The 18,403-nt window shown below is 45.9% G+C and overlaps 1 protein-coding gene across 1 annotated transcript in view; it reads right to left on the reverse strand.

Moving 5' to 3' along the window:
• Kif26b (kinesin family member 26B) overlaps nucleotides 1–18,403 on the reverse strand; it is a 403,437-nt gene that overhangs the window by 193,516 nt on the left and 191,518 nt on the right. The window contains 1 exon segment of the mRNA XM_038349915.1: nucleotides 16,751–16,917. Within this exon segment, the coding sequence (XP_038205843.1) occupies nucleotides 16,751–16,917 (167 nt within the window).

Consider the following 18,403-nt stretch of genomic DNA (forward strand, 5'->3'; position numbering starts at 1 on the left):
TCAACTATGAGAGACCAGAGCCCAAGAACACAGCCCAAATAACATGCTCTGATGTGGAGGTGGTTTCATGAAGTTGTTTGTTTGTTTTTCAGACAAGTTTTCTCCGTGTTAACAGTCTTGGCTGTCCTAGAACTTTCTCTATAGACCAGGATGGCCTCGCTCGAAATCACAGAGATCCACCTGCCTCTGCTTCCCGAGTGCTGGGATTGAAGGTGTGCACCACCGCCTGGCTCATGAGATTTTAAAGTTACAGAACAAAGAGTCACAAATCAAGGATTTTTCCAAACACTTTGTTGGGAATCTCCGGACAGCAGTCAACAGCAAAGTAGGGAAAGCTCTGGCAAAGGTCTCAGATGATGTTCTCAGCCTCGGGATTGGTGGAAGTGGAAGCCAGCAGCCCACGAGGTCAACGCCGGCCGTGGGGTTCATTGTCGCTGTTTTGTTTTGTCTGCTAACATCGAAAGGATGACAGACACAGGGGAAGAGGACTAAAGACAGCTTAAGACAACACGGTTCTCCATCCATAACACCCCAGGTCTGTACAATCACCAAGTTCTAATCAGTCATAAATATCTCTTGTAGAACCTTTTAGCAGGGGTCTTTGTTCTTTCCATTCACACTCCTTAATGGTTTTTTACTTCCTTTGTTATTTTAGTTATTTTCCAGTGTCGGTGACTGAACCGAGGGCCTCAGGCATGGTAGGTACATGCTCAACCGCTAAGCTGCACTCAGAGCCCACAACAATTTATGTTTTAAGATGACCTTTTTGATAATAACTAAAATCTTTCTCTGTCTTGGCTACTTTTCAATTGCTATAACAAACCACCATGACCATGGCAACTTATAGAATAAAGAGCTTCTTCGGGGCTTACTGCTGTAATTTAGAAAAAGCAGCACAAGAGAAAGACACCATGCAGCAGAGTTCACATGGAGAGGATTTTATAAGGGAAAAGGAACGTAAAAAGAGGGAAGGGGAGGGGAAGAACAGCCTCTGGAGACATGAACAGCAACAGGAGAGAGAGAGAGAGAGAGAGAGAGAGAGAGAGAGAGAGAGAGAGAGACAGACAGAGACAGAGAGACAGAGACAGACAGAGACAGAGACAGAGACAGAGAAAAAGAGAGAGAGCTGGGAGGTGGGCAGGGCCCTTTTAAAGGGAATGTAGTGAACATGCACAGAAGATGCCCTTAGCGGCTACAGCTGAGGACATAGCCTATCAGAACCCCAAGGGCAGGTCAATACAGATAGCTGAATATTAACACAGTTTCAAAGGATGAGTCCAGGACCATCATAGTAGAGAACATGGCAACCAGCAGACAAGCAGGCATGGCGCTGGAGCAGGAATAGTATCTGAGAGCTTAAATCTGATCCTTGGGATCTTACTAGTCACACTTTCCTTCCTAAGGAAATGACCATTTATCCCAAAACTTTGTTCATGCTAAGGCAATTTCCCCACCTTCTCAAATACTTTTCCTGTGTGTGTGTGTGTGTGTGTGTGCGCGCGTGTGCGTGTGTGTGTGTGTGTGTGTGTATCTACACGTGTGTGTATTTGCCCATGATGGTACATGTGGAAGTCAGAGATGGTGCAAGCATTGGCCCGCCACCTTAATTTTTGAGACAGGATCTCATTGAACCCAGAACTTGCTGTTTTGGCTAGACTGGCTAACTGGGAGTACCTGTGACCTAACTATAGCTTCTCCCCTGAAGCTAGAGCACTGAGGTCATAGAACAGGGCTACACATGCCAAAGTGCTTTGTGTCACTAAATTAGTTTATATTGCTTACAATTCTATAACAAAATCATGTAATGCAAAGTCTTCTGGTTTTGGCAGGGAGTCTGGCATTCTTCACTCACGGTAATTATTTTGAGACCCACGCCTATTCTCGTATGTAGCAGTGAGTATTTGCAGGAGAGTCTTCTGTTGTGTAAAACATCTCACATTTCACTTACTTATCTATTGGTGAACATTTGCACGTCTTCTAGGTTTTGGCTTTTGTGACTTATTCCGCTATCGACATCCATGTGCAAGTCTTAGTGCGCCAGATGATGCGGCGAAGATTGGAAATAACCAAAAATAGTCCTTTTATAATTACTCAATTTTAATACAAGGGGAGATAAGGGAACTTACAGAACCAAGGGTCCAGCGGAGCCGAAGGTGAGCGCGGGGCAGCGCAAAGAGCGGGGCGCCTTCCGGCTCCCCAATCCTATTTAAGGGGAATGCTACCCCGCTGGAGCAGCCACGCCCCTGAACGCAGGGATTGGGCCAGCTGCCCCAACATGAACATGCACCCTCGTGTGTCTCCAGTTAATGCCTACCAGTCACATGGTAGTAAAATTCAGTCACATTGCTTTTGCCATAACAAGCTTAAAAGGCTTGCTGGAAATCCAAACCATATCCTCCCCTTCATGTGTCTTTCTCTGCAAAAAAAAAAAAAAAGTGACTATAGTTCTGAAAGGACAAGATGTAAAAGTACAGGTGAAGCTGTATCTGCCCCTTTGGACCATCTCAGTCTGACCTGCCAAGGCTGAACAGAGAGAGCACAGTGACCCGGGTGATAGAGAATCCCTTAGGCAGGGAAGGAAACAGAGGTTCCCCAGGCTCAGCCCTGGTACAGAGATGCCAAAAAAGAAGCCAACCAAAGTCCCACCACCAGCCCACCTGGAGCATAGCATCTACAAACATGGAGGATGCAAACCCAGCTCAGGACAACACGGAGCGTGATGAAGACGTTCCCTGTGTTCTGTTTCTGCTGCTCTTAGACTGCTCTTAAATGTTATACCAAACTCCAAAAACACTGGAGAGGGACAAAAGAGTCATAAAAGAGGAATGAGGGAGAGAGGGAGGGAAGAAGAGGAGAGAGAGAGATTAAATTCTTGGAGTCTACGCTTCCTGTAAAGACTTTCCTTATCTTGCAGTAATTTTTTTTTAAAGCAAAGGTCAAAAGACGTGGAGTTGCTTGGATTTCAGGGCTGTGGGCAGAGACCATGTTTAGGTTGTCACCCTCAATGCCTCCTTTGTGAAGAGGCGGGGCATCACAGAATTAACGACTGGTAATTTTGAAGCACCAGGTGTAAAGGAAATACTCTTGTTATTTTTAATTTACGAGCTCCTGTAGCAATACACTCATCAGGATCCCCTCCAGATGTGTAAAGAAATACCAGCGATGCTTAAATTTACTGCAGCTGGAGGAGCCCTTTGCTTCCCTGCTCCCACCCTCAAGCGCGGGGCTGCATAAATCAGCACCCCTCACGTGCCTGTGTTGAACGGAAACAGAGAACATGCAAAGTAGTAAATCCACAACAGGTATCCGAGGCTGTGGTTGGCCATCAGTGCCGTAGAAAGACAGGAAGATTCATGGAATCTGGTCTTACATTCTCTGTCTTTACTATAAAAGCTCAAACCAAATGTGCGGCATCTCAAGGAATGTGTGGTCCAACTTACTCAAAATGCTTGAGGGCTGGGCTGCACCAAGGCCAGGCTGTGAGGAATGGGGTACAGAAGACCAGCTGAGCAGAGTGGGTTTGGGACAAACTCCACCTGAGAGCCAGCAGGTGTCACCTCAACAACCAGGAGTGACCTCTGCAGGCCTCATTAGGGGAGTGATGAACCACACCGAATGCTAGGAACTCATGGGAAACTTGAAACCGATTCATAATTCAGTTAGTATTATGTAGCACCCGGGTAGGGCATCTGCTGTCACTCAAATGCCCAGCCCTGCAGACTTTACTTTCTTGTCATTATTTTGTGGTGTTAGACATACAAGGCTTTATATACGTAGGCTAGGACTTTACCATAGAGCCATAGCCCAACATTACTAATAAGCAGTAGTACTTTGCTATGCTGGGGATGGAACCCAGGGCTTTGCACAGGGTAGGCAAGCTCTCTACCACTAAGTCCCACCCAGTCCTGCAGCATGGAGTGCCAGATAGTGCAACTGCAGAAGTCAACCAAGTTCCTTTTCCACAGAGGAAAGTCGGCAGTAGACAGGCACTTCTCTGAGCCTGCTCTCAGACATCTATGTTCCCAGGTGAGATGGGCCTTCCTAGTGACACTGTTGTCAATCAAAGGGACAGGAGCCATGTTGTTATTTGAAGGAACCAGCACTGGTCACCTTGTAGGCTCAAGAAGGTAGTGGCCCAACTTCCGGATGAGAGGGTTAACTTTAGTGGACACAGAAAACAAAGAAAGGAACCCACCATAAGAACACAGATGAACAAAAGGAGTGTGTTTCAAGATCTGCAGGCTTGGATACAGCAGTGGAGACAGGAGACAGATGCACTCCACAGTGCCCAGAGAGACACTGCTTCTGAAGTGAAGGACAGACCTCTCCAGCAAGCAGGGGAGGAAGCTGTCAGTCTCTGTGGCATCCACTACAGCTGTCCTGAGATGCAGTCCCCAGATGCTGTCTGTGGCAGCCAGGAGCTCAGTCTTCTCACTAAAGCTGGATCGTGTAAAGATGGAATGAGCTAGGCATTCACCTCTCTCCACGGATGGTACACTTAGGAAAGGGATTTAGGTATCAGACTAGTAAGCAAATGAAGGGAGAAAAGAATTTCTAACAATAGTGAGTTGGTAATACACCTTTCACTTCTAAACCTCCGAAGTTGCCAATACAGCAATACCAGATGATGTGGTGAACTCTGTCCTGCACATGTATTGTTTCTAACTGTCCTTGTTGGACTGAGATCTTCTTAATGGGAGATGGGCTGTCCTATTTCTATTGTAGTATCTTAAGTAGCTAGTGCAGTATAATGTGGACTACCAATTGGTGGATGACGGATAGATGGGTAAATGATGGATGGATGGATGGATGGATGGATGGACGGAGGGTGGGTGGATGGATGGATGGATGGATGGGTAGGTAAATGGATGGATGGATGGATGGGTAGGTGGATGGATGGATGGATAGGTAAATGGATGGATGGATGGATGGATGGATGGATGGATGGATGGATGAATGGATGGATGGTGGGTGGGTAGATGGATGATTGGATGGATGGATGGATGGATGGATGGATGGATGATATCTGTTCCCAGGATCTTATTCAGGATTCCCTCAGAAGCATCTCTTGGATTGACAATTGGAGTGCCATTCTATTTAGGGAACCTAAAAGACAGGAAGACCTTGTGTCAGAGTTACTCCAGAGCTTGAACAAAGGAGTGGGGTTATGTGGACTGGCCCCTGTCAGTCTTGTCTGAGAGCTGCTCACAAGTTGTTCCCTACCCTGTGACTCCCCGACTTCACAAACTCGATTATACTAAATGGGGGGCTGTAGCAGTCAGTGAAAATCTTCAGGCATTGTTACAGGTGTTAGCCCCTGAGAAACCTGAGGTTTTATGAAAAAGAATGAGCAGAAAAAAAGCCTCTGTGTGTGCATGGGGGGGCGGGGGGTCAAAGGTTGTTCTCATGAGCTCCTAAAAGGCCTTGGAGAAAGAGGCTTTGAGGCAGGGCCAAGCAGCAGGGAGGGAAGGAGGACCCTGCAGCCAGCCTGGACACTACCCATTCAGGTTTTCAGACATAAGGAAATTCTTGACTCCGTCTAGACCTTTCCCAGTGGCCGGCCTGGTTTGTGGAGCTCCTCACTGGTAGAAACGAGGACTTTAGACAGCAGGTGTTCAGAGTATGGGTAGGGCAGCTGAAGTTTTCTTTCAACCCAGACGCTAACTCTGACATTCTGTATAGCCAGGTTTCGAAGCAGTCTGTTTTCCCCACAAATGCTACCTTGGCACTTTGGGTTGGGCACCAGAGAGACAGCTATAATAAAGCATGGAAATTTATTTGAGAAAAATGAACAACATTTATTCTTCTGAAGTATCTAGAAGACTGGAGATAGGATCCTGAGTGATGGTTTATATCCCGTCATTTTCTCTTTATCCACAAGAGCTCACCTTGTGTTGATTTTTCCTGTTTTCACCACAGGCCCCGGGGACAATTCCTTTTGTGTCCCTGCCAAGGCCTTTTTTTTCCTTCACTGGGCTTTAAAACGACAAACCATAGCCCGAGAAGGCTTTGGTTCTGGAAGATGCCAAAAAAAAAAAAAAATGAGACAGGCCATTATTTCCAAGCTCACGAAATCTTCTTCCCCAAATTTTAATGTGCTTCATGAACAAACAAGTCAGGTATCAGGGGGATAAAAGCATCTAGGTCCAATATGACATCCAATCCACTCCCATCAGTTAGAGGAAATGATGGGCAATTATCAGAAGTCGCCACTGCTGAGCAGAACCACGTGGAAACCAACAATGAGAATTTTCCCACGTGCCTACCCATCTGAATCACCTCTATCAATAGCACTAATCTTCCAGCCCCACGATAAATTATCTTACAAGCACCACCCCACAGTTTCTTTTACATATTCTATTCTTCTGAGAAGCAAGAGAGACCTACGTTTTCAAGCCCACGTGATTCATTCTTTTGACATTTGTTCTCTGAGTGTCTGTCACCACGGGAGCAAATTCTGGGGGTGTGGAAGCCAGGCTACCATTCTCCTGTTCTCATGGGCTCCAGTAGAAGGAGTGGAAATGTTTGCCAGAGTCATGAGCTGGAAGAATTGGAAGCCAGAAAATACTAATGCCTTCCCAGAAGAGGAAGCAGAGATACCAAGCAGATCTCTCTCTGACTCCGTGTGACCTATTTCAAATCAAACCATCATGATGATGTCCCTTAATGTGCCCTTTCCTACTTCCTGGGTAAGGCACAGAGATCACCCTGGATGGATCTGTTTCCCTCAGCAATGCCATTCATCAGCCTGCTCAGCCTCCACCCTGCCCTGCACAGTATAATACATCTTTAGTTTCTCTAATGTCTTCCCTATGATTTTATCCCCAAATGCCTTACATACCTCATGAAGACAGCTTTAGAATTAAAATAATCAATCAGAGAGAGCAACAGAAAGCAGGGAGGCTCACTGAAGGGAGAAGACAGAGAGCCCTGATCAGCTGTGCTCCTCAGGTGACTGAGAAGTCCTCCTCCACTGTAACACTCTTCCTCAGGTTTATTGTCCCAGGCTGCATCCCCTCTCTGGTCCTTTAAATGCCTCCTCTTGAAAACACAGTTAGGTAACTGAGCTGCGTAAGGTGTTCAGGTTCCTGGCAATGATTTTTCATACTGGGAGAGGATGCAATCCCCCCAAAGCGCCCTAGAACAAAAGGAACAGTTCACCGCTTAAGCACACCGCTTGACCTATGCAGGGAACTTCTAAGCACTTCAGCAGAGGACAACCTGGAGAACTCTCGAGATTCAAATGATTTTTATTAACAAATCCTTTCATAGAGGCTTTGTGTGGGAGTATTGATGTAGGGTGGGGCATTAGTCATTGTAAACTGGAAGGCCTGGGAAGGCTTTGTCGAGAAAACGGCATTTGCATAGAGATTCAAGGCTGGGAGAGCTGCACCAAGCAGACTAGGGAAAGGCCAGCAGGAAATGAAAGAGCAAAGCTTTGGAGGAGGGTCCCATGGGTACTTTACCAGGGAGGGGAGCCAGGTTAGTGCACAAGGGATGCACAAGCAAGAGGGAGCGTGGGGACGAGAATAGGAGAAAGAATACAGAGAGACTATGTAAAACCTCCAAAAATCTCTAGCTTTTGCTCTGTGGCATAGAAAGTATTATTTTACACCAGGCACTGGTGGCGCATGCCTTTAATCCCAGCACTCAGGAGGCAGAGACAGGCGGATCCCAGCAAGTTCAAGGTCAGCCTGATCTACTAAGCCAAAATCTTGTCTAGAAAAAAACAATAAAAAATAAAAAATATTGTTTTATTAATTAATAAAAAATAAGACCTATTGATCACAAGACCACATATCCCCCTACACACATGTACATACACTCAGATTCTGAAGTGAGCTTGGCATTTACTATTGTTACTATTAATTTTTATTATTATTGTGTATACATGTATATGTGTGTGCTTCTGTATATTTCTCTCTCTCTCTCTCTCTCTCTCTCTCTCTCTTTCTCTGTGTGTGTGTGTGTGTGTTTGTGTGTATGTGTGTTGTACAGAAGCCAGAGACTGATATCAAGATGTTTACCCTGGATCTCATCTCCACCTTATTTTAGAGACAAGGCCTCTCTAAAACCTGGAACTTGCAATTGCAGCTAGACGTGCTGGCCAGCAAGCCCCTGGGATCTTTCTGCTATTCCTCCTAGTGCTGGGGTTCCAAGTACACACCACCGCGCCCAGCATTTTAGGCCCCAGGGATTTGAACTCAGTTCCTTTTGTTTGCACAGCAGGTGCTTTACAAAGGGAGCCCCGCCCTAGCTCTGGCATCCATTCTTTATGTTGGGGTTGCCATTTTTACATTGGCTCGCCCACCCATCTCAACGAACTTTGTCTTTGGAGGCAGAGAGCAGTCAAAGATTCATTCATCAAACATTTCTTGGGAGCTCATTTTACTACGGGGCTTCAGCCATGAACAGAGACAACTGTCTCTGCCTTTTGGAGTTGACATTCCAGTTCACCGGCTCTGGATCTAGACCCTCCCTACACACCAGCTGTGTGACCTTGAACTATTTACCTCATCGTTCTGTGCTTTCATTTTCACGTCTGTGATGGCACACTAGCAGAGCCAACTCGGGGGCACTTTTGAAGCTAAAAATGTGGTGATGAGCATGGTGCATGGAACTTGGGAATGCTGAGGACCAGGTAAACTGCTGTGATTTCCACTCCGGTAAACACTGACAAGAGGAGACCAGTTGCAAGCATACTGCAGCAGGGCGGTAGCAGAGGTGCATCCTCCTCCTCGTCCCCCCTTCCGCGCCTCCCTACTTGACCGTTGCTTCCACTCCTTTTCGGCATACTCTACGTCACCCCTAAATTCAAATCCTAAGCAAAAGACCATCTTCCATCTTTCACTTTGATTTAATTTAACGCTTTGGTTGGTTTACAAGGTCAATGTCATGACAGTTTAGACTTGCGGCGTTTGTGGCATGACTCACCACTGAGATCTAGGATAACAGAATTCTTTTTTTCCACAGTCATGCAGCCCAGTCTGGCCTTGAACTTGAAATGTAGCTAAGGTTGGCCTTGAACTTTTGATCCTCTCCTCCTAGTTCTACCTGGTGACAGAATTCTTTGTTGTTCTTCCTTTCTTTCTACTTGTCTGTATTAGAGATCAACTTGTCTGGACTATAAAATCAAGAGCGGGGGGGGGGGGGGGGGGGGGGGAGGGGAGGGGACTGGGGACATGGTTCAGTCAGTAAAGTACTGGCCTTGCTTGCAAGATGGGAATCTCGTTTCTATTACTCAGAACCCACAAGTAAAAGCCAGGAACAGTGGTACTCAGTCATAATCCCAGGGCTGGGAAAGTGGGAAAGAGGCACATAAAGGAGTGAAATACCTTCAAAGCCAGGCATGTTGATGGATGCTTGCTTCGCTTGGGAAATAGAGGTAGGAGGATCCTAAGTTCAACACCAGCCGGAACTGTACAGTAAGTTCAAAGTCAACCTGATCTACAAAGTAAGACTCTGACTCAATCAACAGATCAAACAAACAAACCTTCAAAAATTTAGAATTATGAAGAAGACTAACTGAACCCAAAAGAACACGGCCTCGAGGGTGGGCTTTTCTCCACCAGTCTTTGGAGATCTCATTACCAAAGGTCTCTGACTCCCTATGGGTTTTGAGAGCATTGGTCTGCACTCCCTGTATAGGTAGCTTCCTTTCTAAGGCCTGAAGCTAGATCTTTACAATGGCTCTAGAGACTTGGGTAGCTATCAGGCAGGATTACAAAGATCAGACAAAGGCAGGTACCATGTGGGTGTCTACAGGGAGGGTTCACTGAGTTTCCTACTCAGGACAGGGATCTATCCTGCTGTGGCAGGTTCTGTGTTGAAATCATCTCAAAGACTCAGATGACCACCTGCTATCTTCACCATGACACTGTGAAGCAGACATAGGATATCCAGAAAAAACAGAAAATCAAAGATTGAAGAGGTCGTTAGCTGTCTAGTATGGGGCTTGAGGTTATGCCTTAAGCTGGACTATCTTCCCATTTGCGTTCTTCAGTGTCCTTCCCAGTCTATCACCAACACCAGTAAGAAGACAATCAAAACTAGAGACTCAGATGCAGAAGGCAATTAACAAGGATCCCTGGGATGCTACAGGTTCATTGATGCTTTGTCCTCAGACATTCATACCAAGGCATGCCCGGGGTTTGTTTCAAATGGTCTGTAGATGTTGTGAGATGATAGTCAATACCTAGACAAGATGGCAGTTAAACATAATTGCTGTGTAGGTGGAAATGCATGCGGTGCATGCTCTCCATAGCAGGAGCTGGTTAGGGAGGCACTCAAGGGTGCAGGGTCTCACATTGGTATGGGTCAAACAGGCACCACTTCTGCTCTGCTCAAGTCAATACAAACTGTCTAGACGGATGTTTGGGACGACACATTAAGGCACTAGATCCCCTGAGCCTGGAGTCACAGACAATTGTGAGTCATTATCCAGGTGCTGAGACTCAAACCCAGGTTCTCTAATAAAGCCATGAGTGCTTTTAATCGCTGATCCAAACTCCCAGCCCTTTAGATTCCTTTTAACACAGGGCTTCACAGTGTAGGCACTAAATGTAGCCACTTGTTTGAATTGCTTTTGCCATGTCTCGGGCAATCATGAGTTATTTCTTCATGCAACCTACACCTGATACTGTTTCCTGGGGCCTTGGAAATCCAAAGGCACCAGCTACTCACTCGGCTCCCTATTGTCTTCCTTTTTCACACTGCCACTGAGGTGAGTCTAAGAGAAACTCCATTTCTACAACTATAGTTCCTAAAAGTTCACCTCATCCATATGCATGAACGCAGTTCTTTCTTTTCCGAGAAGTGCTCAGAACCCTTTCTAATGAGACTAAAGCTAAGCCTGCCAGGAATACATAAGCCAGAGATCCTGAGGCTGATAGTTTGGCCTTCCTAGATTCTTGCCTAGCTCGGCTTAGCTGCGAAGGAAGGGGACAGGAAAGGTTGGAGCATCTGGAACCCAGGCCACTCATGCAGGTAGTTAGGGAAAAGATGCCCCCAGTGGAGCTCTGCAGGAGCCTCCCCACGAGCAGGTAGTGCTTTGGCTTTGCCCCACTTCACAATTGGGTGTCCTGACCCAGGACAAGTGACACAATTGCACATCGGCCCTAACCAGTGTCCCATAGGAAGTGCCATAGTGGCCCTTCTTCCCTAGGAAGCTGTGGAATAGGCAGGGCTAGAATGGAGGAAAGACAAGCGGTGTGACAGAAGGGGGCAGAGGAAAGTCCATAGGAACGAGACCTGCAAGAGCGAGGAGGCGGGGTTAATACCATGTGCTTCTATGGAAACATGAGAAACTGGACAGAATAATAACAGAGAATCTCTCCAATATGATATCTTAAAAGTTCTGACACAGCTCTTGTTTATGTGTTTTTGGGTTCTGGATTTTTTTTTAATATGTTGAGGTGTAATTCTAAAAATGAACACAATCCCAGAATTTAGCTGCTCCAGTCAGTAAAGTCAGAGGCAGAAATGAAGCCCTGGCTCTACTCCCTAAGTCAGCAAGAGACGAATCTGGGCTCCATTTTTCTCCTCCTGCATCTCCCGAGACCAATCGTGGTGTTCAGGTGGCTTTTCCCAGTAATGGTTGTTGATGTGTTTTTGCAAGCGTCCCTGCAGGGAACTGTATTTGATAGAGGACAAGGGCATCAACTCTGGGCAGCCCCATGATCCTCCTCATCCCTCTTGGACTTAATAAGCTCAGAGTACACGATCAAGCACCACTATTAAGTGTGCAGTAGCCAGGGATGAAAGGAAACTTCCTCTATCTAAGATTACACATGCAAAGCCTTTGCTGTAGTCGGTGTAAACCAGGAACTATTTTTATTTGGTTATCAGTAGATGTAATAGCAATAAGAATGGAGTAGTCATAACTACAGCCACGTGTGCATATGTGGTACTAAGACTGGTCCACTGGGGGCTGACCAGAGAGGAAACAAGGTCCTCACAGCAGTGCTAGGCATAAAGAGTCAGCCCCTACAATCAGCTTACCCTCGACCTGGTTTTAGTACAATGGCAATCTCCAGCCTCAGGAGCTACTGTTCAAATCAGTCACATAATAGTCAGGAACATGTTCGAGAAACTTGGAGAAAACTGTCAGGCAGTAGAGAAGCCACTTAAAGACAAAGATGGAAGGAATGGCAGGGAGGATTTGATGGATGTCAGCATAGCAACATCCCTAGAAAAAGAACAAGTTTGGACCAAAAACAAAAGGTGAGAGAAGTGGTGTGTGTATGTACGTGCACTAAGATCTGCCCCTGGGGGAGGCTGATGAGAGGAGTACCATGGTATGACAGTGACTTTATGAGAGGACAGGACAGTATGGCAGGCGAGAAGGCAGAGCACTTGGACCCTACAAAATGAACATAAGATGTGTTGGTCACTTGTCATCATTGTGACCAAAATTCCTTGCCATAAACAATTCAAGGGAGGCAAGATTTATCTTAGCTCACATTTCAGAGGGCTCGATCCATGGAGACTTTGCCCTATACTCTTGATAGAACATGGCAGTGGTAGTGTGTGGCTGATCTTCAATTACTGAGAGACAGGGAGCAGAGAGAGGGGGGAAATACAGGAAGGAGCCCAGGTACCATGCAGCCTGCAAGGACATGTTCACAGTGTCAACTTCTTCCAACTAAGTCTCAACTCCTACCCTTCCCCATATGAAAACATAATATTATTTATGAATACACTGAGGGCTTGATGGATCCATCCATGATATCAGAACCTTCATGGTCCTCTTGTCTCTGGGAATTCTTCCCAGACATATCCAGGGGTGGATTTTACTGATTTCCTATTTACTGCTCAATCAAGATTAGCCATCACAGTGGGCATTGAACACTAAAGTTTATCCAGAATATTTAAACCCAAGACAGATATATTTTTAATCAACAGAAAAAAAGTAGTGTGACCAGATCTCCAAATGGTAAGCCATTAAGCATAAGACACAGAAGGAAGGAGACAGACAGAGACAACAGTTGTTTATGGTTTTTCGGGTTATTTGGGAATGAAAACTCAGTGTGAAGATATGAGATCATCTGAAAGATTCATTTTCTTTTCCAAGGTTTGAGGCAATTCCATGCATGATACAGGATCTACTCATTGTTTTTCAAATAACAGTGACATTTCCATTGTCTCAATTCCCAATGACAGGGTTCCCCTCCATTGGGTTCTGTGTACTTTAAATGATAGAAAGCAAAGGACATAATTAGTGAGCAGTCAACACATGGGGAACTCTAACCATTCCTCCTATCTCATCATTTCTTCTCAGTGATGTAAAATGGATGCTGACAGATTCACACATTTGAAACGGCCTTCGTGCTCAATACCGACACATGACTGACCAATTTGAGGATAGATGTGCCAGCTTCCTCTTTAGATCTACCATCATCACTTTGAGTCCTTTTTCTTTGAGACAGAGTGGCTAGCCTCCTCTAACTCACTATGTATCCAAGGATGACCTTAAACTTTTAAACTTCCTGTCTCCTAAGTGCTGAGATTACAGGTGTGTACCCACATGTCTAATCTATGCAATATTGACATTCCAGTCCAGGGCTTCACACATGCTAAGCAAACACCCTCTCCACCAAGCTACGCTTATAGCCTGGGCTGTTATTATTTTTAAAGTTTCTTTTCCCCTAAGAACTGTGGACTGAAATTACGAAGTACAGACAACTCCCAAAATGTTTATGATCTAAAGAGGAGAATTATTTTATTCTTAGACTCCCCCTCTAAAGCTTATTTTGGAACTGTATCACCACTGCCCTGGTCTTAAGAGGTTGGACCTTCAGAAGGCCACTAAACCATGGCAGCTCAGAAGAAACTTTGTCTCTCTTCCACCTCACAAGGGCAGAGCAGCAAGATGCCATGCTGGAAGCAGAGAGCAGCCTTACACAGGTACTGGTACCCTGGTCTTGGACTCCCCAGTCTCTAGAACAGAAAGAGATCATCTCTGGTTCTTCACAAATCACACCATCTTGAACATTGTGTTACAGGAACAAGAACAGACTAAGACAATGGGCCTTGAGTTACTGTGAACTTGATACAGAAATGTATGAATCCTTTTTCATGGATCTCTGGGGATCCAAAGAAGTGGTGGAGCCCTGGCTCTGTCTCTTGGCACTGCAGATCCTGGATGGGACTTCTCTATCTGCTGTAAGTACCTGATAATGACAGGCAGGTTGTTCACACGCCACCTAATTTACAGAAGGCCCACTGACAAACCAAGGCAAGGGTGAGCGATGAGGGAGAAGTGTACGCATGTGCTTTTGTGTGACACTCGGCCCCGCTGTACACTTCTAAGACAAGCTCATACATACCATTAAGCTCCAGGTACTATCAGTGTTCACGACAAAGGAGATACAAAGGGTCCAGAAGGAGGACTTGGCACTTAAGGTGGTTGCCACCAAGTCTGATGTCCTGAGTTCAATTCCTGAACCAGAATGGTAGAAGAAATGAACCAACTCCCACAAGTTATCCTATGATCTATATGTACATGCATGTGCATGCACACACAAAGATAGATAGAGACAAAGAAAGAAAGAAAGAAAGAAAGAAAAAAGAAGATAGATAGATAGATAGATAGATAGATAGATAGATAGATAGATAGATAGATAGATAGATAGACAGACAGACAGACAGACAGGTAATGCATGCACACAGACAGGCAGACAGAAAGACACATTGGCAGACACACACACATTCATACATTCATACATACATACATACATACATACATCATAATAAATAAAGTGAAGAGTAAGTACTCAGGGAGAAGAAACCCCCTTGGATCTTTCTCACTGCTATGAAAGCTCAGCCCTGAAATTTCTACATTCTGAAGAGACAGCTTTTGGCATCCTTGCTCACTGCTGGCATCAACTGCAGAACCTCCTTCCATTATCACCACCCCCATCCATCTTAGATGCCCAGGACCTGTTCTCCCTAAACAAAGCCCACCACGAGCCCCAGTCCCTAATGTCTTCCCAAGTCAAAACTTCCTTCGGTGTTATTTGTGGGTCTGGCAGTTTTGTGTGAATCCTCTGAAACACTGAATTTTCATACTCAAAGAGCACCCTGTTAGGAGGCTCGCTCCGTCTAGCATGGAGACCAGGTAGCCACTCAGTACAACTTTCACCCCACACTCCCCGGACAGGGACCTCACTCTCTAAGGGATATGGATGGTCAGCAAGTTCTCCTTCATCGCCAGAGAGCCAGGAGATGGCTCCCTCCCATTCTTAGGTTTCACTCAGCCTTTGCTCACACACGTGGGTATTTCACAGAGCCATCAAAATGGCCTTTTATACGGTGACCCAAAGGTTTCTGCCTGCAGTGACTTCTCACTCCTTGGCCAACGTTCACCCACCTGTGGCTACACTCTGATAGGTTTCTCAGGTCTCAGGATCATCTGGGCTTGTGGCATGTCCTCCTAAACTCTTACATCTCTTCATTCCTGCTCTGCATGGCAGGATGTAACACCCCGGTGAACTTGGGGTCCCTGCTCAGTGGTCCAGACATCATTGAGATTCACATACAGACAGAGCTAGCATGACCAGCATACATGTATGTTCTGTCATTTTCCCCATATCCAAGCCAGTCCAAATATTCTGAGGAGAATAAACAGGGCACCTTGATACAAAGGGGCCCTCAAAGCTGGCCCTCCAACAAGCCCTCCCTGCCACCTAGTATGAATGGTATCTTATCCAGGACACTGGCTCTCTTGTTTTCCTCTGACTTGTCTCTTCCTCAGTCAGAGCCCCTCCCTTATATTTGTGGCCTTCATGCCACTGTGCCTATGGGTAGGAAAAGCTCCATGGTATACTGGCCAGGCCCACATGAAATTAAACTCTTGTAGTATTCTTAATAATCTAACATTTAATCTTCAAACTAGACATTACCCCCATTTTATAGATGTGGAAACTGAGCCACGCAAGCCCTCAGACTTCATACCCAATGCTATTTATTCTAGATCCTATTTACTCCAGAGTCTGAGAATCCGAGACAGGAATTTTTTTAAGGTATAGCTCCAAGTATCAAGTAAAGAATGAGTTGTGACTAGCGGGGCAGAGGTAGCAACCATCTGCCGTTTCTGTCTCTGCTCTGAATGAACTCAGACGAACCTTCCTGACCCTCAGTTTCCTCCTTCATAAAACCATGAGATTGAATTAGACAACCCTGCCGCCCCACTCAGCTGGCCTTCGTCTCCAGTCCCGTCTTGGCCTTGCTGCTAAAATTAGGCAGACAACATAGTTGAAATACCTTTCAATTTTGGTTCTCATGGCTTTTAACTCCCTAAGATCAGCTCTATACCCACTGTTTGATTAGTTATGTATGCAGCTAGTGTGTCAAGAAGGAATACACTCGCCAGCTCTTTCATAGTCTCTTTTGGGCAGGTTCACGAGCAATTAAGTCTGGGGTTGCTAGCCACAGGTCTGTACCTATGACATCCATACCCCAAGGAAGACCATCTTTAGAGCCATACATTCTGACAACAGTGGTTATCAACCAGAGCACATCCGACTATTCCAGAACATAGGAAGGAGACAGGCACACAGCTTGTGGCAGACAGAGGCTGAAGATGCTGCGGAGCACACTATAATGCACAGGACAGTTCTCTCAGCACAGAACTGTCTGCCTCACAATGTCAACAGCCCTAAATGCCCTCTACTGCTTCCAGATCCGGTCCACGCAGGAGGTTCACCAGCCGGGTGTATCCAAGAGAACCAAAGATCTGAGCATCTCTTACCGTGCGAAGAAGGAAGCCGCCACTGAGGGACCCGTGGAAGTCTCACTGGCCACACAGGAGCCCTGGGAGGCAGGGACGCTGCTGGCTGCAGGCTTGTCTGCATTGTAGCGGTTCAGCGCCGATTCCGTCAGTCCCTCCCGGCCGGTCTCTGTCATCAGCTGGGAGATCTGACAAAGGAAACGACGTGGAGTTCATTACCTGGGGCTCACAGGATTTCTGCCCATTGCCGGCAGCTTGCTGTCTGGAGAACCAGTGGGTTTAATTCCACCCACGCTCAGTAACCTGGGGAGCATAGGGTTTCTCCCCTGACCATTTGTCAGCACGTCAGCTAGGTCACTTCCTTGTTCCCATCTAAAATAATGGATCAAAATAACCCCCAACATTGTAAGTTGCATTACACTCACTTCTTCCCTTCCTGGGGAGGACAAAGTGTCTGACATGCTCTTCACAGACGAGGACCAGAACTGTGACATGACCTGATGCTAGCTAGCTTTGCACCAGGAAGACCCCAAGTGCTCACAAAGCAAGAAACAGGCAGAGGTTCAATTGATGAAGGCATGAGCAGTTCTGCTGATGAAGAACACAGGGATTCAGATAAAGGGTTCTCAGGAGCAGTGCTTGGGCTCAGCTGTGGGAAGGCGGGTGGATTTCAGAGGCGGACAAAAGCAGACACAGCTACCACATTTTCATGGAGTGTGTAGAACATTTTGGACTTCATTTTCCTTTGGATCCATTGACAGGACCATGAAAGATTTCTGCTTTGTTTCTTCTTGTTTTTGCTTTTTGAGACAGGGTTTCATATAGCCCAGGCTGGCCTAGAACTAGATATGTAGCTAGGACTAGCCTTGAACTCTTTAACTTCCCGTTTCTACCTCTCAAGTATTGGGATTACGGGAATGTACCTCCCCATCTGGCTAAAGTATTAGTAAGGTGTGGTGGCTGGTTTGGTCAGCTTGATACCATCTGTGGCCTAGATCAGGTTGGAAGACCCACCCTGAATCTGGGTGGCATTTCATAGGCTGGGCTCTGAAGAAAACGTACAGATCAAGCAAACATGCAGAGATCCACTGTACTGTTCCCAACTGACCAAGTGACATTGCTAGCTAGCTGTCTCAGGCCCTGGACCCTTTGACTTTCCTGCCATGACAGACTGTAACCTGGAATAGTGCAGCAAAATAAATCACTCCCAGCTCGACTTCCTCTCTGCCGGGGCATTTTATCACAGCAACAGAAATAAGACTAGAGCGTATCCTGTTTTTTGTTTGTTTGTTTGTTTGAGAGTAGGTCTCTTGCAGCGTAGACTTCCCTTGAACTTCCTATGTAGCAGAGACTGTTTCCAATTTTTTTAACCAATGATTGCTTTTGTAACAGAAGTCCACATAGGTAGTCCATTCTGTCTATCTCTCCCATAATCTGCTATAAAGACCCATACTTCCGGGGAAAATGAGGATATGGTATAGAAACATACTTCTGTTCATCTCACATAATATAGTGATTATGGGGTAAAACTCTAAGTGTGCTATGTGGTTATTTTAAAACTTTAGTTTACTTCTAAAGGTGAAAACATTAGCCTAAATAAACAAACAAAAACAGGAGTAACTGGTGTGGGAGGTCCTTCTGTCTGTGTGTTGCTTTTATTGGTTAATGAATAAA

This window comes from Arvicola amphibius, chromosome 12 (genome assembly GCF_903992535.2).
Source record: "Arvicola amphibius chromosome 12, mArvAmp1.2, whole genome shotgun sequence".
NCBI lineage: Eukaryota > Metazoa > Chordata > Mammalia > Rodentia > Cricetidae > Arvicola > Arvicola amphibius.